The following is a 25,931-nucleotide window of genomic DNA, read 5'->3' on the forward strand; positions in this document are numbered from 1 at the left end:
TGCTGATCAACTTAAAAAAGCAGTGTACTTCGAGTGGGGTCAGCGTACTTAAAGGGGCAATGTGCATCTCTCTCTCTCTCACACACACACACACAGTGTGTGTCTGTCTCTCTCTGCCATGCTGTCTCCCCTCCCTCCATTCATGCTGCCTTGTAGAGTGTGAAGCTGCATTAACAACAATGTGTTAACCCTTGAGGGCTCAGCCAAGTGCTAGTTCATCATTTAGCAGTAAGGCATTCCCTGGAACCTAATCCCCCCTATTTACAGTAATTCTTATGGGGAAATTGGATTTTCTTCATATCGTTTCGCTTAAAGTAGCATTTTTCAGGAACATAATTACGGCGTTAAGTGAGGAGTTATTGTAATTAGTTTGTTTTCAATTAATTTGGGATGTTTGTGTATGGAAGGTAGAAAACTGAAAAACAAGATTACAATCTGGTTTCAGCTCTAACTCCAGAGGGACTAGAGCTCAGTCACAATCCCAATCGTGTTTTGGGCTGAGCCTTATTTAAAGAATTACACAACCTTGGAAATTTAAATATGTTGGTCCAGTAGTTCCACCTTCAGTCAGAATGCAGTACTGAGACTTATAGGCAGTGATGAATGGCCAAAATCTTAACAACCGGTTCCCTCTTCACCCCACGAGGGGGTCGTGGCCCACCCCTGCCCCCGGGGACTCCTGCCCCATCCAACCCCCGCGTTCCTTGACACCCCCACCTCCGGCCCCCCACCCTATTCCCTTCCCTGACTGTCCCCAGAACCGGGCAGGAGGGTCTCGTGGGCCACCGTAGTGGGTTCCCACCCTGCCCCTAAGAGCCAGAGGGACCAGTCCTGGGGCAGCTCCCAGGAAGCATCCGGCAGGTCCCTCTGGCTCCTAGGGGCAGGGAAGCGTAGCTAGGGGGGGAGCAGGGGGAGCGGCCACTTCCCAACCCAATGATCACATCAAAAGTGGCGCCTTAGGCACCAACTCCATGGGTGTTCTGGGGCTGGAGCACCCACGGGGAAAATTTGGTGGGTGCACAGCACCCACCGGCAGCTCCCCACCCCGCGCCCGGCCTCAGCTCACATCCACTCCACCTCTGCCTTCTCCCCTGAATGCGCCGTCCCGCTCTGCTTCTCCGCCCGCCTCCGCCCCAGCTCGCCTCCACCTCCCTGGGCCTGAGCGCGTAGCTGCCACTTGCTTCTCAGCCCTCCCAGGCTTTGCGTGTGAACAGCTGATTCACAGGAAACCAGGGGCGGGGGGGGGTGGAGAAGCAGAGCGGGGCGGAGTCAGAGCGGAGGTGAGCTGGGGACGGGCGGGGAGCTGAACCCACCAAATTTTCCCCGGGGGTGTTCCAGCTCCGGAGCACCCACGGAGTTGGAGCCTAAGGCGCCACTTTTGGCCAGTTGTTAAATTTAGAAGCCCTTTTAGAGAGGGACAACTGGTTCTAAAAGGACTTCTAAATTTAACAACCGGTTCCAGTGAACTGGTGTGAACCGGCTCCAGCTCACCACTGCTTATAGTTCTTGAAATCCAATATGTCTTTTCCTGCTGCTTGCAAAATGAAAGAAAACTCTTGATAATGGCAGTTTGCAATTAGCTCTAATAGTCTATCTAATTTGCTCAAAGAAAAGCAAATGTTGAAACAATATACTCCAGTTAATTTGCTTTTATCCTGCTTCTTTTACTAATTGTTACAGGCTCCAGCGCCTTGCAAAAGGCAAAGGCTTATTTGACAGTAAAAAGATTTCCTGTCCATGATTTATGATGCTAGCAATTATTTGTCAATAGTTACATGTAAATAGTGTAAATTTTAAATAGGGAAGGACGTTAGGATGTAAATAAATAACAGAATGGGTTAGTAAGTCAGCTTGCTTTTAATTCTTAAATCTAGCTAAATAATATTAGCAGCCAGTACAAAGCTCTCAGTATTGTCAGTTGGCTTACAGTATTATTTTGACGATGCTTGTATTGTGGCCAATAAAAAAGGAGGACTAATCCGTTTTACAGTTATTATAAAAATAGATTAATTTTATATTCTTCTTAACCACTTGCTTGTCATTTAGTCCTGTTATTCTTTTGTCTATTAAAGCACTTTCTTTTGTCTATTAAAAACAATTAAAAATGAATAATAGGAATAGTAACATGATAGAAGTACAGTTGAGCCATCTTCAGCTGTATTTTCATCTGCGTCAGTCTGGGGTCATATTTTGGATATGGAAATGAGGATATTTGTGTCAATAGTGTTTGATCTTCTCCTAGAAGTGGACAAGGGTACAATGTCCATTCTCTTAGATCTATCAACAGAGTTTAATATAATGGATCTCGATGAAATTTTGTGGAAATGGATTCTTCATTGGATTCAGTTCTTTATACAAAACAAGTGCTTAAATTTAAATTGAGCTGTTGGCAATTTTCTGTCTGAAAGATTTTCCAGGATAAAATCCAGTTTCTGCTCAATCAATTTTTTTCTGATGGAAAATCTAAAAATTTGTTTTTCCATCAGGTAAATGTGTATGAAATATTTAATTTCACATCAGTTCAACCCAAATGAGAATATTTTGTTTTGTTGAATTGACCAAAAAAATTGCTTTAAATCAGGTCAGTAAAACATTAAATTACATTTCCCTATCAGCGCATTGCCTTATAGGAGTTGTGGTTCAGGTCCCCATGTGAGGTCCGTTCTGCTGAGCTCCCTGAGGGACTACATTTCCCACAATGCAATATGCTATGTGGTGAGGAGTTGTCTGGCCCATGGTGCCTGGCCTACTGGGAAGAATTGAGGCATCAGGCTACTGATCTACAACTCCTATGAGGCAATGTGCTGAAGTGGAAGAACATGGCTTGATGTTGAAATGACTTGAAACTGTGCGTATTGGGTCATTTCAACAAAATAAAATGAAACATTTTGATTTTGGGAATGTCAAAAAAAGTTTTGTTTCAGTTGAAAATGTTGAAATAAAATGTTTGACATTTCCAATGTGAAATTTTTCAGAATTTCCATTTCACAAAATAATTCAAAAATGCAACTTTTTGTCCTGGTTTGAGACAAAAACATATGTTGAAACGTCAGATGGGATGGAAATTCTGAAGTTTTCTCAGCTCTAATTTTAACATGTGTTTAATATAAAAGTAGTCATATATATATATATAAATAAAATATTGGGTTAGTGCACAATATTCTTCCGTCCCATTTTGAAGTATATAGGATTTGACAGCTACATTTCGAGCAGTTTTTCGGCTAGACGTCAAAGTCAGTTATATGCATTACAAGTTAACAAACTAATCAAATGTTGTATGCAGTGTTGTTGTAGCCATTTTGGTCCTGGGATATTAGAGAGACAAGGTGGTAAGATAATATCTTTTATTGGACCAACTTCTAAGCTTTAACACTTACACAGAGCTCTTTTCAGGTGACCCGATGAAAAGGGACCTGAAGAACAGCTCTGTGTAAGCTTGAAAACTTGTCTGTCTCGCCAACAAAAATATGTCCAGTAAAAGATATTACCTTACCCACATTGTTTCTGTAAAGCAAATGTTCACATTTTGGAAGGGTTGGTGCTCATCTACAAAGCCAATTGAAAGTCCCAGAAGAGGCTCAGGCTATTCTGCCAATGCATTGTGGGTATATTTAGGCTTCCTCCGCTAATCAGTTCAGATACTGATGTTGGCATCACCATAAGAGGAAACATTTCACTCAACCTGACAGCTGGTGCCAAGCTATAACAAATGTAGTGAAACAACGGAGAAGACAAATCTAAGGATTGTAATACTCAAGTGTTTAGAAAGGGACAGTCACTTCCCCAGAGAGAAAATTATTGTAAACATTCAACTGCATGTGTATGAAGTTTGCTGTTCATTCACCTTGTAGTCAAAGGGGAAGTTAGTTAAGGGCCATCTCCTGCCACGCTCTCATGTGCAGAATTTCCAACATTATGAAAGCTTTGAATGAAAGTCAGTGTCAGGATCTGGCCTATTAATATGGAAGAACAAAAGATGAACCAAACTACTAGGTTTCAGAGTAGCAGCCGTGTTAGTCTGTATTTGCAAAAAGAAAAGGAGTACTTGTGGCACCTTAGAGACTAACAAATTTATTTGAGCATAAGCTTTCTTGAGTGTAGCTCACAAAAGCTTATGCTCAAATAAATTTTAGTTTCTAAGGTGCCACAGGTACTCCTTTTCTTTTTACTTGATTTTAGTAAGACACTTGGTGTGTTACAAGCACCTGTTTTCAGGGATATCATGGGATGATGCATTCTATGGAGGTCTTTGGTGAACTAAGAAATACCAGATGATTTTACAAAGTAGAGAAATACCTTCTGAAAAATGCTCCTTTGCTGATAAATGCTCCCAACTACCTGCTTAGTATAGGCATTCAGGATGTATGTCTGGGCTCAGCTCAGTTTTCACTTTAGCCTTACAGTTCACCCTTAATATATTTATACTTTTCTCACATTTTGTTCTCTCTCTTTCATTTGTAACTCTGTCCAGTGTCCTACTTGAAATGGTAAGTTCATGGAGTAGGATTCTGGACTCTGCTACAGCCCCTGTAGGGCTCCTGTAGAAGTGTACAGGTGCTGTGAAAGCCCCAAAGCCTGGTGGGACAGAACTGCCCTCCTCAAGTACTACATAGAGCACTGAAACTAGAACTATGCAGACCCCCCCTTGCAAGCCTAGTTTAGAGGGTGTGCCATGGGCGGGAAGGGGACAGGAGAGGAATATTCATAGCCTATGCTACTCCGGGGATTCTTGGGTGTCCTGGACTGCAGACCAGCCCATAGGCAGCTTGAGTGGGTGGAATGAAGAGAGGATTCATAAAGTAGAACAATTTCTGGCTGCTCTACCCTACTCCAGAAGCTACGCCAGCTACACCAGATTATTATAGGCTACACCAGCTCCTGGAGAAGCCCATAATAATTAGGTAAAAAGGTAACTTAAATCCATCTTTGTCCTACTTGCCCTTGTGGAGATACAACACTGAATCCTAGTCATATGATTTAGGTCTATATTTTGTTCTCCCACATTATTAGGTGATAATCTGCCTCTGATCCACACCAAAGCTGCTGTGTAGTTAAACACCAATTCTGTGCATGAAACTATGACAAGGTAGGCCCCTAATTAAATTCCCCTAGGATCAAACATGGCTGAAGAGTATATTTGTTTGTCTGCTCTTTATGCATACTTTCCACTCGAATATTATTTGCTAGAAAAGTGCCATTAATATCCGTAGGGAACTCGGGAGGGGAATGGTAGTCTAGCACCTTTCATCCAGAAGGATCCACAAACACTGTACATATAAGAATCCACATGGAATATGGCTCTTGTTCACAGTCATTAAAAAGTGTTTCCATGCAGAATCAATACATATGTACCTGCTGTTAGGAACATAGAAATTGCCATACCCAATCTGACCAGTGGTCTATATAGTTCAGTGCCTGATACGTCAAAGGAATGTGCAAAAAATCTCATAATGGTCTAGTATAGAATAACTTTTCCCCAAGGGAAGTTTTTCATATTCCCCCATAAGTTAGTAGTTGTCTTTTATGATGAAGCAGAAGCATATTCATATAAAATATGTGTTCATTCCTAATATAGCCATCATAAATGTTGAATCCTTTTTAAAATCATGCTAAGATCTTGGCCTCAGTTGAGACCCCCTTCTTTTTCTGCTATATCTTGTGTTAAATAAAATAACCAGCAATGAATATAGTATTCCTGGGAAAGGTATGCCATTGATTTGTGTAATGACATTATAATATTTTCAGTATTATTTTCTATACCATTCTAAATACATCAAAACATTTGTTTGCTTTTTTTACTGTTGCTATACACTGAGCAGAGTTTACACTGAACTATCTACACGTCACTGTAGATCTTTTCCTGACTGGTTACAGTTAAATCAAAACTGAGTAGCCTATATTAGAACAAGTATGATGAATATGAATTATTATAACTATGATTAAAGAATTGGTATTATGACCAGTCTAGTCAAGATGCTGTTTTACTTGAGTTTTGCTGTTGATTTTTTTTTTCTTATTGTGAATCAAACTATAAAGCAAACGGGTTAACTTTTCTCTGTAGAATAATTTTTTTCAAAAGAACAGAAGTCCCCTTTCCAAAGTTATGTAGGCACTTAGGAACATAAGTCTCCCTGAAAGTCTATATAACATTGTGAGTGAAGCCAACCTCAGACAGAGTTGAAGCAGATAGATTGCCTTAGGAAAAGGGAATTGAAGGCCACATTTATGCTCCATTTCATAGTGTGGGCTATATCTTGATACAGCCACAACAACTCCCTTCAGACTCCTACAGATTATGTTATGTCTCTGTGGCAACTATATCAATTGCTTACATGGAAAGTATTTAATGTATTTGTAGCTGTCTTTTAAAGTAATTGATCAGCTGCCACTGAGGAGGAGCCAGCACTGTCTGACCAGCCATTTTCACATTGTGAGCACCTCTGATGCTGATCATTCCTTTTTTCAAAAATGCCAAACAAACCAATGTGGAACTAAAAACAAAACAAAAAAAGTAATGGAAACTGTGATTTGTTTTCATTTATTTTATTATCATACAGTGAAGACAGGTAGGTAAAAATTTATATTTAACATTTGACCCCAATATTTCTTTAAAACATTATTGCTTTTTCTCTCCCTAAAAAGCATTGTGCTGTACGGTATTTGACTGGCCATATCCACAAAATCTTACTCACCCAATTCTTATTTAGACAATTAAAGTCAGAGGAAGCTTTGTGTGAATGAGGACTTACAAGATGTGGCCTAACATGTCTTCAAAATAATCCGCAGATCTCAGCAGAAATAAGTGCTTCCTAAGTGTGTTCATTGTTCAGTTCAGGGAATAGCATATTCGTATAGGGATTCATAACTGCTTGTAGACACAGGTATTTAAAAACTTGCTGCTCTTTTACAGCTTTTGCCAACAAGACAAGTTGCCAATTACCTTCCAGTCCTGTGTGATCACTAAGGAGTGCCAGGTGTCGGAGTGGTCTGAGTGGAGCCCCTGTTCCAAAACATGTTTTGATATGACATCCCCTAAAGGAAATCGTACAAGAACACGGACCATTAAGCAGTTTCCTATTGGCAGTGAAAGTGAATGCCCAGAACTAGAAGAAACAGAGCAATGTAGCTCTCAAGGAGATGGTGTGGCGCCGTGTGTTACGTAAGTGTTAATGACAGGTTTCAGAGTAACAGCCGTGTTAGTCTGTATTCGCAAAAAGAAAAGGAGTACTTGTGGCACCTTAGAGACTAACCAATTTATTTGAGCATAAGCTTTCGTGAGCTACAGCTCACTTCATCGGATGCATACTGTGGAAACTGCAGCAGACTTTATATATACACAGAGAATATGAAACAATACCTCCTCCCACCCCACTGTCCTGCTGGTAATAGCTTATCTAAAGTGATCATCAGGTGGGCCATTTCCAGCACAAATCCAGGTTTTCTCACCCTCCACCCCCCCACACAAATTCACTCTCCTGCTGGTGATAGCCCATCCAAAGTGACAACTCTTTACACAATGTGCATGATAATCAAGTTGGGCTATTTCCTGCACAAATCCAGGTTTTCTCACATCCCCCCCCACCCCCATACACACACAAACTCACTCTCCTGCTGGTAATAGCTCCTCCAAACTGATCCAAACTGTTAATGTGTACCCCACCCCATCAGAATGAATACTGTACTTCCAGTGGGAGAGTGCAAGACATTGAAAATGATTTGATTGACAGTACAAATAAATTTAAAAGAAAATACTAGGGTTTGGTTGATATGTGTGCATATTCAGCGATCCCACTAAAGCTAACATTTGCATTTAGTTGCAGTTGTACTGAAGTTACTTCCTACTCTAAATATAGAGAAATATCTCACTTGACTTTGTAAATGCTGACTTTGTAAATGTGAACATGTGTATACACACTGGTACACTTATGTGCACTGCTTTGAACCAGCTTTAAGGGCATAGTAAAACCAATTTATTGATTCAGTGGTTATTTTTCCCACAGATCCTTCCTTCTAGAATCCATTATTGTTTGAAGTACAGGGCACACAATCACATACCAAGTGACTTACACAGTAAGAAGCTGGTATGTATTCCTTGAGTAGCCAAACTCCTATCTGACTTCATTGGGAGTTTAGGCTGATTAAAGAAGGCAAGACTGAGCTCTAAAAGGGGAAGAGGCTAAAAGTGGTAATAAATAAATTTAGTTATGTTTAGAGTGTAGGAAGTTTGACAGCAAGCAAGTACTTTAGATTCAGGAGATTGCTTTCATCATTAGCATCTAACTGAGATTAATATTAATAGTCACAACTGTGCTTTTTCTTTATCTGCCTGAGAAGAGCTGTTGGGGAAATAGCATTTGATGTTATGCCATTTTGCATCTGTGCATTTTGACTATGGAACATAATTTTCCTTGAAGAGGAGAAATATCATCATTCTCCATCTTCAGCAGCATCAGGAAATGATACCCTTCATATCTTCTTAAAGTACTTGTTGGGCAGAGAATCCTGTGACATTTCTTTCAATTCATAAGTCTGACTGGGGTTTTAAGTTGGAGTCACAGACCTTCTTTCTTATGCACTCGCTGATGAGAAAGCTCACAGCTTCTCTTCATTCGTCAGTACTCAGCAGGGAGGCTTGAGCACTGCAGAGAAGCCATCTTACTCTTGATGGTGAAAAAAGAACTCACTGAAATAATTTTTTTGGGGGAAAAAAAGTACAATTATAGTTTTGCCTTGGTATGCAGGAGGACCATTCATGCTTCTTATCAAAGGTAAATTGGAGGCTTTTCCTTTTTTATTCTTTCGGGGCTAATGTTTCTCAGTGTGCACATTTCTCTGATTTTTGTTTTATGTTGCTTTATTCTAGCTGTCTAGTTCTAAACAAGTGCTAAGAGTCACAAATCTGGGGATTGGCAGATCTGAGCATAAAACTCAATTTCTTTCCATGCAACATTATTATTCTTTCTTGCAGTAAAATAATAAATTCCACTGGTTAAAATTAAATAAAGATCTTCCTAAATGTAACCTTTTCAAAAATGAAATAATGAGGAAAATAGTTCCATCAGTGTAGAATATCAAATCTCATGCATACCTGTAAAATAAAGATTTTTGGGGAGCCAATCCTTCTAGATAATGAGTCAGAAATATTAGGGCACTTTGCCTTGTATAATCAAATATTACCTTGTGTGGCTTTACATGTTTTAAAGAATTAATTCACCCAATTTGCAATTACTTTGATTCAGATATGGCTGGAGAACCACAGAGTGGACAGAATGTCGTGTTGACCCTTTACTTAGCCAACAGGACAAAAGACGAGGGAATCAGACAGCTCTGTGTGGAGGTGGAATTCAAACCCGTGAGGTGTACTGTGTGCAAGCTAATGAAAATCTCCTCTCCTATTTAAATACCCTCAAGGAAAAAGAAGGTAAATTTCATTCACTTGCAATTGAATTAGTGTGAAAACTGAACACTTCAGCATGCCGGAGCTTTTTGACCTCCGTTGTCTTCTGTCACATGTGTCTTATTTTATTATAGGTTACTGTGATCTATTTTTTAAAATCTAATTTAAATGGAAATATTTAATTCCAGGAGGGATGGGTTCATTCTTTATCCTGCAAATGTCCGTATCTTACTCTGAACTGTTTTTTCATAAGACTTCCTGAAGGCTTCCTTAACTGTAGGATGGTTTTGTGGTAAGAAACATACAAGACTGGGAGTCAGAAACTGTGGGTTCTAGTCCTGGTTCTGCCAGAGATTTTCTGTGACCTTGTGCAAGTCATTTTAACCTCTCTGTGCTTGTATAGGTTACACCTAGAAAGAGAAAAAAGTAAATGCATGTGTAAAGTCACCATGGAAATATATATGTGAAGTGACTTTACAGGTTCAAAAAGAGCAATAAACTTGGTTTTTACTTGAAACCAGACAAAATGTGATGGTTTTGGCTGACTTTCAGGTAGAGTTCTTGTTTTTGTGTAAAACTGTAACTCAACTTGATGCTTGTGTGGATTTGTACTCCCAAAATTGAAAAAGGGGGAAAAAAAAGGTTTATATGAAGAGAATCTCTGCAAACTAAAAGAACAGGAGTACTTGTGACACCTCAGAGACTAACAAATTTATTTGAGCATAAACTTTTGTGGGCTACAGCCCACTTCATTGGATGCATAGAATGGAACATATAGTAAGAAGATATTTATACATAGAGAGAACATGAAAAGGTGGAAGTACCCATACCAACTGTCAGAGACTAATTAATTAAGAGGAGCTATTATCAGCAGGGGGAAAAAAACTTTTGAAGTGATAATCAAGATGACCCATTTTGGACAGTTGACATGAAGGTGTGAGGATACTTAACATGGGGAAATAGATTCAATTAGTGTAATGACTGATTTCAGAGTAACAGCCGTGTTAGTCTGTATTCGCAAAAAGAAAAGGAGGACTTGTGGCACCTTAGAGACTAACCAATTTATTAGAGCATAAGCTTTCGTGAGCTACAGCTCACTTCCTCAGATGCATATCGTGGAAACTGCAGCAGGCTTTATATATACACAGAGAATATGAAACAATACCTATTCCCACCCCACTGTCCTGCTGGTAATAGCTTATCTAAAGTGATTTCCAGCACAAATCCAGGTTTTCTCACCCTCCACCCCCCCACACAAATTCACTCTCCTGCTGGTGATAGCCCATCCAAAGTGACAACTCTTTACACAATGTGCATGACAATCAAGCTGGGCTATTTCCTGCATAAATCCAGGTTCTCACATCCCCCCCACCCCCATACACACACAAACTCACTCTCCTGCTGGTAATAGCTCATCCAAACTGACCACTATTCAAGTTAAAATCCAAGTTAAACCAGAACATCTGGGGGGGGTAGGAAAAAACAAGAGGAAACAGGCTACCTTTTTGTAATGACTGAGCCATTCCCAATCTCTGTTCAAACCTAAGTTAATGGTATCTAGTTTGCATAGGTTTCAGAGTAACAGCCGTGTTAGTCTGTATTCGCAAAAAGAAAAGGAGTACTTGTGGCACCTTAGAGACTAACCAATTTATTTGAGCATGAGCTTTCGTGAGCTACAGCTCACTTCATCAGATGCATACCGTGGAAACTGCAGCAGACTTTATATACACACAGAGAATATGAAACAATACCTCCTCCCACCCCACTGTCCTGCTGGTAATAGCTTATCTAAAGTGATCATCAGGTTGGGCCATTTCCAGCACAAATCCAGGTTTTCTCACCCTCCACCCCCCCACACAAATTCACTCTCCTGCTGGTGATAGCCCATCCAAAGTGACAACTCTTTACACAATGTGCATGATAATCAAGTTGGGCCATTTCCTGCACAAATCCAGGTTCTCTCACCCCCGTCCCAAAAACCACAAACTCACTATCCTGCTGGTAATAGCTCATCCAAACTGACCACTCTCCCTACAATGTGCATGATAATCAAGGTGGGCCATTTCCAGCACAAATCCAGGTTTTCTCACACACACCCCCACCCCCATACACACACAAACTCACTCTCCTGCTGGTAATAGCTCATCCAAACTGACCACTCTCCAAGTTTAAATCCAAGTTAAACCAGAACATCTGGGGGGGGGGTAGGAAAAAACAAGGGGAAATAGGCTATCTTGCATAATGTCTTAGCCACTCCCAGTCTCTATTTAAGCCTAAATTAATAGTATCCAATTTGCAAATGAATTCCAATTCAGCAGTTTCTCGCTGGAGTCTGGATTTGAAGTTTTTTTGTTTTAAGATAGCGACCTTCATGTCTGTGATTGCGTGACCAGAGAGATTGAAGTGTTCTCCGACTGGTTTATGAATGTTATAATTCTTGACATCTGATTTGTGTCCATTTATTCTTTTACGTAGAGACTGTCCAGTTTGACCAATGTAAATGGCAGAGGGGCATTGCTGGCACATGATGGCATATATCATTTTGGTGGATGTGCAGGTGAACGAGCCTCTGATAGTGTGGCTGATGTTATTAGGCCCTGTGATGGTGTCCCCTGAATAGATATGTGGGCACAATTGGCAACGGGCTTTGTTGCAAGGATAAGTTCCTGGGTTAGTGGTTCTGTTGTGTGGTATGTGGTTGTTGGTGAGTATTTGCTTCAGGTTGCGGGGCTGTCTGTAGGCAAGGACTGGCCTGTCTCCCAAGATTTGCATATTAATTCAAGTTCAGCAGATTCTCCTTGGAATCTGTTTTTGAAGCTTTTCTGTTGCAAAATTGCCACCTTTAAGTCTGTCACTGAGCGATTAGAGAAGTTGAAGTGTTCTCCAACTGGTTTTTGAATGTTATGATTCCTGATGTCAGGTTTATGTACATTTATTCTTTTGCATAGAGACTGTCCGGTTTGGCCAATGTACATGGCAGAGGGGCGTTGCTGGCACATGATGGCATATATCACATTGGTAGATGTGCAGGTGAACGAGCCCCTGCTGGCATGGCTGATGTGATTAGGTCCTATGATGGTGTCACTTGGGAGACAGACCTGTTCTTGCTTACAGACAGCCCCACAACCTGAAGCAAATACTCACCAGCAATCACACACCATACAACAGAAACGCTAACCCAGGAACCTATCCTTGCAACAAAGCCCAATGCCAACTCTGTCCACATATCAATTCAAGTGACACCATGAAAGCGGGAGGATGATCTTGTGGTTAAGGTGTTTGGAATGGACTTGAGAGATTTGGGTTCAATTCCTAGTTTTGCCACAGACTTCATATGTGATCTTGGAAAAAGTTTCCATCTGCGGAATTCAGAGTAACAGCCGTGTTAGTCTGTATTCGCAAAAAGAAAAGGAGTACTTCTGGCACCTTAGAGACTATGCTCAAATAAATTGGTTAGTCTCTAAGGTGCCACAAGTACTCCTTTTCCATCTGTGGAATGTGAATAATAAAAATTCCATGCTTAACAGGTGTAGTGTTAATGAGTTGAATGGTTGATGTGGTGATTGGGGTCTTATAAGCACCTAGCTCTATATAGTTAACATAAAATAGTTTTCTAATGAGTTCAACTATATTATTATATGCATTTTTGAAGAACAAAACCTCAGTGAGTAATTTACATTAACATACATTATTCCCCAGCAGCAAAAAGTAACTTGAAAGGAACGATTTATCCATTGATAATTTAGAAATCCTTCAAGACAGTATATTATACTAAGTGCATTTAGCCCACAATTCTGAATACATTTATTTTTATACATTATGCAGCTCTATGGTACAAATTTACATTGCCACAAAGAAATACAGCCACACACTCCAGGAAAAGGGACATCCTTGACTTGGGCATGCATAGTTAAGCATTTAGAATAGAGGTGGCCACCTTGCAGCCTACAGAGTTCTCTAGTGGGGGGCATCTTTAATGTGGGCACTGCAGTTTGTGGAGACTACCATTCCCAGCATCCATTTTAATACATCTGCTTGTATTATGATGGAGCATTGTTTGCTGAGACTTCTGTGCTCTATCGGTTGCACCTGCGTATTTATGAGGGAGGGTGTCTTCAGTCTGCTTCATTTAATACCAATTAGTTGCAGCTCCAGGGCTCTTGGCAAATTTCCTCTGGGACCAAGTTTAGGTGCCCCTGCCTTAGAAGTAAAGAGTGACAAACTCTCAGCTAAAGAGAGGCAACAATAAATTCAGCAACAGCTTACTGTTCAGAATGATGATCAGGATTTTGGTTGACTGTGAAGTCTTGCTGTCTCAGGCTGGTGTGAAATCTGTCCTTATCAGAATGTGACAGGAATATGCAGAGCCCATCAGGAGGTAATCTCTATAGACCCCATAAGGCTGTTTAAAATGTAACTAGTCTTTGGATGCATAAACATGAGAACACTTTTTTCAAGAGCTCAAACTAGGGGTGAAGTGAGTTTTAGTTTAAAAAGCTCTGGGGACGTTTCCATTTTTGGAGACAGATTAAAAAGTGTTGTGTTTTTGTTTTGTTTTTTAAAGCAGCTTCTGTGCACCCTTAGAAACAGCAATTTGGCGTGATTAAACAGTGTGATTAAAACCAGGCAATGATTCAAGAACTGGAGGTGGAAAATCCCACCAACCCTTGCAGTGGGAAACCCCTTCTTACAATGTAGCTCTGTGTTCATAAACAGCTAATGCTATCTCAGTAAGGCTGTTTTGAAAACTTCCATTCTCACGTACTCATAGTGGTGTTTCCCTGTTATTTCAGAAAGTCAGTCACAGAGCACGTCGAAGTCTAGTGCTGCACCACTTCTATCAATCACTTTTGAAATAACAGGTAGGTAATTAAGGCCTTCTACCTGACATTTCAATCAAAAGTGTGCCAGGAGGCTCTGTCCCCTTGGAGAACTATGTTGGCTATATATAAAAAAGTATATTTCTCTCTAAAACAGTTTCTGTTACTGAACCTGTGAGCTCTCACTTATAAGGTTCAAGATAATAAAAGAAATGAGGGCAAAATACTTATACATCAAGTACCAGACCTGAAATACAAATTGGTAGCACAGACTCAACCCAAACCTTTATCCATTTTTTTAAAAGTTCTGATAAATATCTTTCACTTCTGTTCCCCATCCTGGCCCTAAAGTGCTGGGAATTTCTTTGGTCTTCCAAAATTTCCACTTTCCTTTGCTATTTCCAGCTAGGATTGTGAGTTTTGGTTGGACGTATTCCTGGAGCTTTCATTGCATGACATAACCTTCAATTAAAGATTCATCTTTAATTCCTGGAGACTCCAGAACAATCTTGGAGGGTTGGCAGCCCTATTTCCAGATCTGTTTGGCTGATTCAGGATATTTGTATAATTTAAGATAAGAATTTGAACTTTGGATGTTTATCAAAACCAAAACTTCTAGCCTTTTGGGGTTGATACATCCCTATAAGTCAAGTTCAGAAATTTTCTATCTTCAGTTCAGAAATGACAAGTTTACGTTTGAGCAGGAGTATCATGTGTAGCAGTTAGGACAGGGAACGGGGAAATTAAAGGATTACTAGGTTCTGTTGTTCTGTCACTCATTTTCTATGTACGTTAGGCAAATCACTCAACTTCTCCTTGCCTCTCTTTACCCATCTGCAAAATTGATATAACTGTGTACCTAACCATTGAACTGAAAGGGACTACTTACATTCATAGACATACATAGGTGTGTAAGGGGTACACTGGGGTAAGCCAACCTAAATTAAGCTACTCCAGCTATGTGAATAATGTAGCTGGAGTCGACGTAGCTTAGGTCGACTTACCCCAGTGTCGTCACTGCACTGCATCAATGGGAGATGATCTTCGGTTGACTTACCTTCTCTGAGAGGACTCTGCCGTCAATTTAGTGGATTTTCACTAGACCCGCTAAATCGACACCTGCTGCATCGATTGCAGCAGCGTCGATCTCCCTGGCAATGAGGACAAGCCCTAAGTGTTTGCAGGAGCAGAGTCTGAAGTAGTAGGCTTTACAGTTTGGCAATAAACTTTACCACATACATTACACAAAACTGGGAAGGAAACTCGTGATGTTATCCTTCGTCTATTTTGTTAGTGTAGCTTTTTTAAAATGCTCATTTGTTCTGCTTTTGTGAAAGTAGAGCAACTAGTGTCCTGAAAAAATGGTGAGCTCTTGCTGGGGCATGGATGTACAGACGCTCTTCCTGTGACACTCTGGCCCTGTTGGCAGAAGCGGCCCAGAGAATGCAATGAATTACCTCATCCCCAGCATCACTCTGGCTGTGACCGCATGATGGCCACTTTGGGGCCACACTGGTCAGCTGGGATTCTCTGCCAGAGGAGGAGCTGGTGCACATCCTTGGTGAATTTAGCCCACTCTTTACCAAGAGAGGTGAGTCTGTGCTTTTGTGGTGATAATTTTTAAAATGTTAGCTACTCTACAGTCCTCCTGCTCATAGGCTTCTACCTTACTGTATGAAGTTCTCCAGTGACTTGTCTACCCAGTATAGAGCTCAGTAGAGGGTTCCTGGGGTAATAGTTAATTATTTTCCAGGCACTTGCTAGTAGGTAATATTCTTTGGGACTAGAGACACTGAGTTAGCAGCCCATAAGTGGGCACAGAAAAGCACTTTGAGTTTTCTTGATTTTTATCCCACTTTAGGAGAAAGGGGAAGTTCTAGATTTTTAGAACACAGTGAGAGAGAGGTTCCTAGTTCAGCAGAGAATGATGGTGTTTTTGTGTGTGTGTTTTTGTTTGGGGTTTTTGTTTAATCTCCCAGCCCAAACTTGAAAGCCATTCCAAACCTGAACCTAATGTTCTAGTCTGGCAGGGGGAAAGTGAGAGCTTGTTAGCAAAACACATTCTGTTTTGTTCTCACATGTGTCCAAAATTTGAGCAAAATATCTGGAAAACACGCAGAGCTTGTATTATTAAGCATTGACTCAATGTTCAGTACCACTGACAGGAAACGAAAGAACCAAGCACCCTCATTCACAACCTCTACCACAAATGCATGAAAAGAAAATATGAAAGGGCAGCAATGGGAGGGGAAACATCTTTTGACTGTGAAGTTCTGTGTCCAGTAGCTGCTGCTTCTTCAAATCATCTCCAGTCAAACAGTAAGGGATCAGATGCTGAGCTCATTTACACTGGTGTAAATCTGGAGGAAAGCCACTGAAGTTAAAGGGGTTGAGATGCTAATGTTCAGGCTTGCCACAGCTCAGCAGTTTATTGTAAAGAAGATAAATAATCTTTATCATACTTGAGCACCTCTGGCTGAAATGAATCCTAGATATGTAGCTAGCAAAGTGGTTTGGGAGCTCTCTGGATGAAAAGTGATATATATAACAGAGGTCACATCATGCATGAGAAGATAATAGTAACAAAAAATCTTTTCCTGTTTTTTGTTTGTTTGCTTTTTACTTTTTGAGACTTGCTATATCGGATGGTTTTTCAACTCTCTCTCTCTGCTGAGACTTTGGCAGCACTGAAATAGGCGTTCAGATAGGCACAGGGACTTGGTGGAATTACTGGGGAAATGATGGCTGAAGAGAAATGCCTCTTTGTCATGCACAGAGATGTGTTGTGCCATTCACTGTATATTCTACACACAACATTTATTTGAGATGCATCAGAGAAGCTGGTCAAGCCCGGACAAGTTTCTTGCAGACAGTAACTATTACTGTTGATGATTTTTTTAGCTAAAACAGTGTTTTAGGGATGAACATTGGGAATCAGAGCGATGCGAAGAACTGCTTTTTTCAATTTGCTGACAGTTTTGAAAAATAAATAGATTCAGGTTTAACCAAAATCCAAATGTTTTGGAATTTCTGGTGAATCAAAACAGGCGGGGGGCGGGGCGATGGATTTAATTTAATGTCAGAAACAATTAACCAAAAGTGATGCAAATTTACAAAATGTTTTGCTCAACCCAAATTTGCATTTTGGAGCAGAAAAGAAAACAAGTTTTTACCTAGAAATTTTTTCTACTTCCATGTGCAGAGAAATTTGACTGAGTTGAGTTGGAGTGATTGAATAAGCAGTATATTTGTACTGTGCATCATTGTAATGTGCTTTGTGCTACAGTATCGCTACAAAGGAAATAAAACCAAAGTTCGGTGGGGATAAGTTTGCTTAATTTGCTGTCATCTAAAAAGGAAATTCTGAATAATGCAGTGTAATGCACATTCTGAATCTTAAAATACAGGAAACATTTCCAAATAATTATTCTCTCCCACCACTGCAATACTTTTTTTGTCTCTCAAGCTACTTCAATAAACCTGAATGAGTAGCAGACATGGTCGTTCATAACAACTTTACACTTCATGTTACACTAAAGGATAGTAAACAAGATGGCATAAAATTGTGTTGCGTTGTACTAGTTACATATCCCTGAAGCATTTCTTGCTTTGGATACCTTATAGATGAATGACTGAAGTGGCTGATATTTTCAACAGGTCTTATATGAATAGCATACTGTACTTGATATTCTTCATGGAAGAGAAGCTGAAGTCTTTACTCAGGGCCATACCATGTCTGGTCTTTGTACAGGTGTCCAATGGGAGAGGGCTCAAAGAGCCTTCTGGCCAAACACAGTTGCAGTCCTTGCTGTTGTGGAAGCCCAGGAATGGTTTCCTCTTTATTCCTAAAGAGGAAGAAGTAATTTATAGTTCAAAATACCAGTGAAGAGGACGACTGGTGCACCGAAGGGAGTTTGCTGCACCTTATGAAGGAACATAGCAGTGGGTACCCTGCCCTTGTGCATCAAAAGGCTCTGGGAGGCATTCTTCAGAACACCTCCCTGTGCTCCTGCTGGGGCTCCACAAGGCCCACAAAGTATGGCTGTGCCTTAAAGTGACAAATGACTCTTTCTTTTACTCTGCCTTTACTTATGCAAGCTCCCAATGAATTCAAGGGTAGTTTGAATAAGAGCTCTGTAAGGACCTCAAGGTTCAAGATAAAGGTTACAAATAAGTGGCGATGACTTGCTAACTCCGGTTTATTAAATACTATCCAATAAAGTTAAAATTACTTGCAAATTATGTCTGTTTACATTTATTTTTCTGCTACAAGTTATATACTTTATGCAGATGATCATGCACATTAGGAACAGACTTGAGGCTTCTGGAAAATTGCCAATGCAGCCTTCAGTGTCATAAGGTTTAGGCCCCACCATAGCACCATAGCATAGTTAGAATACTTCTTTCCAGCGTTGTCATCTTGTGTTAGAAAATGGGAGTTCTGGAGTATGTTTAACAGGTATTTGCCCTCTCTGCACTGCAGCTTTGCTTCATGGGAAGGATGGGAAGGACAGTTCCACAGGATGCCGCCTTCTCATTCCCTCCCTCTCAAAATGTAGCTTCCAGTTGCCCACTAGTGGACCTGTGGCTAAAGGGATGTACATTACCTGAAGGGCCAGGCAGGCAGAAGCAGGTGCATGCAACACACGTACATGTGAATAAGGGACTCCACTACCTTAACAACAGCATGCAGCTTATTCATCTAGCCTCTGTTGTTGTTGCTGTGTTACTGTGCTCCTCAAGAGCCTGATTCTGTCACCCGTACTCCCTCTGAGTAGTATCTTGCTCCACAGATAGTTGTAATCAGTGGGATTATATGCAGCATAAGGTACTCCTTAAGGTGAGTAACGGTGGCAGAACAGAGTTCTAATTAATTAAACTCTTGTTTTGAGAGCACAGTTCTGAGGATCAGTCATGATGTTTAACTTTGGGGAATCACATCTTTTTAGTCAATTGGACAGAGGTCATCTGAATGGCTGATCTATATTCTGTGCTTAGTTTTAAGTATTTTGTGAGGAGCTGAATTATGAAAGATCTTATGAAAGAAAAGTGGATTGCAATAAAGTAATGCATTTGTTGGTTGGAGACAGATGCATACATATATCCAGCATGCTAGGAGAGGTCTCCCATTGTGCCTACGTGCTGGGAGGACAGTGAAGGCTGCATCCTGGCTCTCAGTGTAGGAGAACAGGGTGGTTCTGCTCTCTTATGGGTGTTCCCTGGTCCACAAGAAACAGGGTTTCTGCCTGCTCACATACCTTCCGTGTGGACTGATTACACACTGCTGGAAGTAATATATTAAAACAATTATACCTATGTACTAGATTTAAAAGCTGTGCACAGAATACATGTTAAATACAGTTTTCCTTAAAACAACTAAAGCTGCCACTGCACAACTTCTACAGGCGGGTGGTTTTCTGTGAGTATGGAAGGGCTTTAGAGTCAAAAGAAAGCAAATAGACTCTGTCATCATTATATTTCAGTGATTTAAAATCAGTATCTCTGATTTGGTTTGCAGTTGAAGGGTTAGGATTTATGTGATTATAACTAGGCTTTGAAGTTACAATACAATAAAGTGAATGAAAATTTACACTTCTGTTGGTTCAATGGTTCAGTAAAGATGCACTTAATAAGAGAGCAAAACATTGATTTGCATGGGGGCCAATGTGAAGAACTACTGTAATAATATACTCCATTCATTAACTGCAAGAGCTAGGTTCTAGAGAATACTGCAATATTTGTGGAATCTTCCTGATTCCACATAATCTGATTTGACTCAGTCCATGCAGTGAGTTCATTAGATTTATTTTTAAGAGAGTAGTTTTACCCTTACTTCATCAGATTAAAATGTTGAGACAGAAGATTTTCTCACTGAAAAGTAGTGGTGTCAACTTGCAGCAAAGAATTATACAAGTGTTAAAAATATGTTATCTTTATTGTATACAGCTTCCAAGCCTGTGGATCGGAAACTGTGCACGGGACCTGTACCTAGCACCACCCAATTGTGCCATAACCCTTGTCCAATAGAATGTGAAGTGTCCGCTTGGTCAGCTTGGGGACCGTGCACCTATGAAAGCTGTGAAGACCAGCAAGCCAAAAAGGGTATGTACACATTTTAAATTTCTCCTTTTCAAAAAACATTTTTATTTTACTTAGTTTTTACACAATACTTGAAAAAAAATATTTCCAAGACTCTAGGGATCTTTGACAATACTGACATTCATACTTATATCAGAAAGAGAGAGCGCACAACAGACTCCAAAAATCAGAAAATAACCAGCCAAAAAAAAAAACCCAAACAAACCCACCCATAAGTACCACCTCTCAGCATTCTCCTTCCTCCCCAAAGGCCTTGGTGAAGAGATGGACTTTCTAGTTCTGTAGGTCAACAGATCTGGGCTATTTCAGGACAATTACAAAGTTGAGTGCCTCCTCTTAAATTGAGGGGGATCCAGCATGAATCTCTCTCCAGATCACAGTTGTGGCTGTGTCACGTAACAAGAGAACAGCAGTCTCTGAAGTAGGAATGTCTCAAGCCATTCAGGGAATTACAAGTCAAGATCACCTTAAAAAATGACCAGTAGACCATTAGGCCACCAGTTCAAATCTTAGAGCAGAAGCTTCATTTGCAGAGTACCCTTCAGACCCTGCTTAACTGGCAGGCTGATGTATTCTGTGCCCATTTCAGTTTCCAAGGGTATTTAAAGTGTAGACCATTCAGTGCATATTGCAGTAATCAGCTCTCCAGGTGTCAAAGGCGTGAATCACAATATCAAGGTCCACATCCAAACAAGAGACTGCCACCTCCCATCCAGAGATGAGAAAAGAAATTCGAGTCGCTGTTGCTGTGTGATCATCTAACACCAGAGAGAATCCAGTTGTACCCTCTTGATTGCAAACTCTCATAACAAATGCCAGGCACACATAGTCACTTAAAGGGACAGCCCTAATCCTCATATTTTAGGGTTGTTTTCTCTCTCCAACCAGCATCACTTCAGTCTGTGCACAGATAGTGATGGTACTTCTTTATATTACTGTATCACTTAGGAGCCCTATTCACGGACCAACACCCAGTTGTGCTAGGCACTGTACAAACACAGAACAGAAAGGCGGGTACAAGCTAAACAATGCTGCCTCCTGTGTATGTGACTCAACCTTGATCATTTTTAAGGGTGACAGAACAATTCAGTTTCCGTGTCATCTCTTTTGAGGCTAACAGTGAGATTGCCTATTATTCTTAGTGCTGCTGTTTTTGTTATTTATGTATTTTATACCATCCAAATGTTTGCGGATATGTCTGTGTTTCAGATTGATTTGGACACTTGCCTGCTAAAAATACATTGAGGCTATCAGCTCACTTTATGCCATTTTTTAACTTGAAGACATGGATATCAGGAAACTTACACTTTAATTTCCATGTATTCTAATGTATATTGTCAAAGTTTCAACACAGAGAAGATCTAAGGGGTGGTAAGATTGGCAGATGCAGACCAGGCTCTTAGCTCTGTGTAAGTGGAAGGGGTTTAATACTTCTGGAGAATGTGCAAACCTTTCCAGGGAACAGCTCCATCCCTTCCTCCCTGATAGGTACAAAGGTGTTATTCAGCAGATAAATGACATCTATAGTACAATAGTTTCAGCATGAAATTGTTCCAAATAGCTGATTGTATGAACTGAGCTGCAGTCTGTTCCATAGCTCTTATTTATTGTTTTGTATAGCTACATTGTAATTATAGGGTTTACTCTTGGGACTGATAGTTAGGGTACTACTAATTTCACGGCCGTGAAAAATGTGTTATGGACCATGAAATAAACCCTTCCCCATGAAATCTGATCTCCCCATGCTGCTGGGAGCCAGGGGCTCCTAGATGCTAGTCTGGCCAGACTGGGGAGGGACAGGAGTTGTCCTTCCCCTGCACGGATGCTCTTGGTAGGAAGATCAGACCCACCTCCATAGGCAGCACAGAAGTGAGGTTCACCCTCACTTCTGCACTGCAGCAGTCCCAGAGCTTGGTTCTGGGCTTCCGCGCCCCCCCACCCACCCCAAGCCCCCATGACTCCTGGCTCAGGGCTTCTTCCCGCAGCAGCTCCTGCTGGGGTTTAGGGCTTCTGCCCCTCGCAGCTGTGGTCGGGGCGTCCAGGCTCAGGACTTCTGCTCATTACTGCTCCAGCTTGGGCTCCGGAGAGCCCAGGCTTGGGGCTTCAGCCCCTCCAGCTTCTGCCAGGGCTTGGGGTGACTAGGTTGGGGCTTCTGCCCCGAGGGCTTCTTCTGGAGCTGGAGTATCCATTTTTCCAGGGGCCCCCCCAAATTGGTTGGGGGGCCCCTGCCTTAATCTGCCCTTGCTGGGGCACTCCCAGCAGCACGGGGGAGATCGTACCTACCTCCACCTCTGGGAACCTCCTCTATTTGCAGGAAGCTTGGAGGCTGCAGCACAAAAGTGAGGGTTGCAATCCTGGGATCCCCCACACACAATAACTTTGCAACCCCCCATGAACCCATTTTGGTTTGGACTCCCCACAGTTACAAAACTGTGAAATTTCATATGTAAATATCTGAAATCATGAAGCTGACTACTTTTAAAACCATCCGGCCACAAAACTGACCAGAATACACTGTGAATTTGGAAGGGCTGTACTCATAGTGTGGAGATGCATTTCCTTGCTGCTGTTCTGAATCAGTCTTTATTGTATTCTAGATTTGGGGAACATGATACGATGGGGTTTCATCAAACTATATGTGACCATGAAATTTAGCTATGTGGGCAGGCTAGAAGGAGAGCAAAGGTGTGTCTAAATGGTGATCTGCTTTCCCACAGCTTCTCTGCTGGAGATTGGAGTTGGTTGAGTTTATCCGTAGTGATTACTGTTGTGTAGAAAAAACCTGAAATGACTTTGTCTCCATTTTAGTAAGGGGATGGTGGTATGTGCTTTTTGGAAAATATCTGCCCCAAATCAGCTTCTCTGGCACTAGGGAATTCAGCTTCCTCTTTTTGTCTTTTGTGATGTGATTTAACTTTTCTGCTGCAATTTAGGGATGGATAGAGAAAGGCAATTTGTCCTTTTAGTCTGCTTGTTTTATTTTCAAAATCTTTGCCATATATTTTCACATTTGGATGTGGATTGCAGTATTTCTGCCCAGTTTGTCCTGGTGTGGGTAATGCTCAAGTGGGGAAATCGGATAAAAATCTGATCTTTGACGATTCTATGCTAGGGTGAGGTTTAAAGTCAAATCTGAAAAAAAAAAATTTCTACATAAGTCATTTTATGCTTCTCCCATCTAGCTATAGTCTCATGAGATAAACTTCTCATTTCTAGACCTGTAATTTGCTACCCCATGTGATTTGTTTTCGTGTCTTGAATTGATCTGTAATAGCTGAATAGGTCAGCCATAGACTCAGAGTTACAGTTCCCTGTATAGTAAACAGCTATACACATGAAGGAATCTCTCATATGTTCATATTTGCCTATCTTGTTTTCCTATACGATAGTTAATTGTGTATATTAGTTAAAGCATAAGCAGCAATGTGCTGTTTAGTGCGTTCATTTCCCATATCAATATTTCTAATCAACTTTTGTCTTACTCTGTTTTCCTCTAGTTAACCCCTATGTGACTCCAACTTTCCTGCTGTTAGTGTCAGAAGCAGAGCTGCACTTAAAGATCATGATAAGGGAACTCAAGCATTGCAGATTTAGAATAACCTGGATCTTCCACTTAATCACACCCATTCCTAGTACTATTCAGTGGTCAGATGCAGGACTGTTTGCAAATTCACCCATGAATGTGACTGGGATTTCTCCTTTCCTTCCCACTGACATAAATTCACTAGGTAGCAGGAATGGATGTTTCGTTGGAGTAAGCAAAGGCACCTTGACAGTGAGATGGGAGGAATCCAGGCATTACATTGTGAACATGTAAATCCTAGGTTCCTCTTCACCAGTTCTCTTGTACTTACTACTTTCCGTATGTGCTTCTTTGGGAAACACTTAGATGCTTATGCTGCTTGGATTGAAATATTTGTGCATTATAGTGTTATGAATTCATTAGTGGAAAGCAAACACTACCTTTTTCTCACCCCTTTGTCACTGTGTCACTCCTATTCCCATATTTCCCCCTTTTTTCCTCTTCACCCCTCATTCCCTCTCTTACCTATTCATATCTCCCCCTCTTCCTATTTCACAGTTTGCATCCCTTTTTTCTTCTCCTGTGTCTAATCATATATATGCCTTTGTCAGCCTTTTCCTTTCCCCTTCTCCTCCTATCTCTGCTTCTTAATTTTCCCTCCCATTATTGTCCCATCTTCCCTTCCTGTTTCTTCTCATCTCTGTCCTTCCCCCCCCCCCGCTTCATTTTCTTCCTACCCCACTGTTCCTTCTTTGCTTTTTCCTGCTCTCTCAGCTCTCTGTCAGAGATTCTTCCTCCTCAGGCAGCTCTCGCTATTTTTACTGGACATCCTGCTAACTCAAAGCCGATTCAGTCCTTCAGAGAGGCCACATCTCCTTACCAGTGTGGTGCACTGTCAGAAGTAGGAGCAGGCTCCTCAATACATATTTCAGTCATGGGCTTTCAGTAGTTAGAGAATCACCGGTTGTATTGTCAGTTGCCTCCAATGTTGTAGTAGCTGCACTTGTAGAAAACTCCTCTGAACTTTTTTTGCCAAACCAGAGGCCTCTGTTGCAGACTCTCTGAGCCTCTTTCGGACAATCATGCACAACTGCAGAAGCAATCTTCGAAAATATAAAGATGAACTGAAATACATTGTTTTTAAATTAATTAGTAAACAATCATGATACATTTAAAAAAACTCTTTGTTGAACCCAAATTATCTGTATGGGATTAGCATTTACAAATAAACATATTTGAAAACAGTCTCCTTCTTGATTTACATGTTGTGGAGAGTGAGGGAGTTATAGGTATTATTTTTTGATAAAGATAATATGCCCTGTGTGGTGTTATCCTGCCTGAAGGAGGACACTTAAATCAAAGTAGGCTGTAAGGGAGAAACCAACAAGAAAAGAAACAAGAAAGATAAGGTGCTATGATATAGTGTACCAAGAATCCTTAAGAAATTAATGGGAAAACCATTAACTGGGAGAATGGCTAGATGCAGCCAGTCTGGAGGCGGGGAGCACACAAAAACCCAGGATAAAAGGGAATAGTAGAAGCTTAATGAAGTTGTTCTAAAGAACTGGGAGAGCGGGTTGTTAGCAGTCTAAGGCTGACACCCAGACTGACTGAGACACACGGAGACAGAGAGACCATGCTATGAGGAGCGCAGGCTCTTGCTCGCACCTGGAGATGGGGGTTAGTTGGGCTGAGGGGAACTTACAAATGCTTGAAAGGAAAGATGTAAGGTATAGGTAAAGGGAAATGTGCATATAGGACTCTTGGTTGTTGTAACCCTTTGTTCTGCATGGTTGGTACCTTTGTGTGACACAATAAATGCTTTGTTTTGAAGAAGCTGCTTTGAGTCACTAATCAACCATTGTTGCGGGCTCCTGGAGGATTGCAGGTACCAAACTCAGTTGGGCCTACTAAATTAACACAGGCTGGGAAAAGATGTGGGGGCTGGGGGGTTAGCCAAGAGACCCAACCTAAAAAGGAGTGGTTGGACCACATGGTTCCAGTCAGAGTGAGGTGCCGGAAGCCACTAAGGGATGTACTCCAAGGGACAAAAAGGGGTCGAAAGCACAGCTAGCCCCATAACCATGACACA

General features: G+C 41.1%; 1 protein-coding gene across 3 annotated transcripts in view; it reads left to right on the top strand.

Annotated features, from left to right (window-relative positions):
- THSD7A (thrombospondin type 1 domain containing 7A) overlaps nucleotides 1–25,931 on the top strand; it is a 437,061-nt gene that overhangs the window by 258,416 nt on the left and 152,714 nt on the right. For 2 of the 3 annotated variants that reach the window (XM_073333830.2, XM_073333834.2), the window contains exons 4-7: nucleotides 6,911–7,159; nucleotides 9,240–9,421; nucleotides 14,191–14,259; nucleotides 20,164–20,319. In XM_073333830.2, the coding sequence (XP_073189931.1) occupies nucleotides 6,911–7,159; nucleotides 9,240–9,421; nucleotides 14,191–14,259; nucleotides 20,164–20,319 (656 nt within the window). The remainder of the gene's footprint in view (nucleotides 1–6,910; nucleotides 7,160–9,239; nucleotides 9,422–14,190; nucleotides 14,260–20,163; nucleotides 20,320–25,931) is intronic. The other variant, XM_073333832.2, reaches the window with a different exon arrangement.

The sequence above is a fragment of the Lepidochelys kempii genome, chromosome 2 (assembly GCF_965140285.1).
Source record: "Lepidochelys kempii isolate rLepKem1 chromosome 2, rLepKem1.hap1, whole genome shotgun sequence".
Classification (NCBI taxonomy): Eukaryota; Metazoa; Chordata; order Testudines; family Cheloniidae; genus Lepidochelys; species Lepidochelys kempii.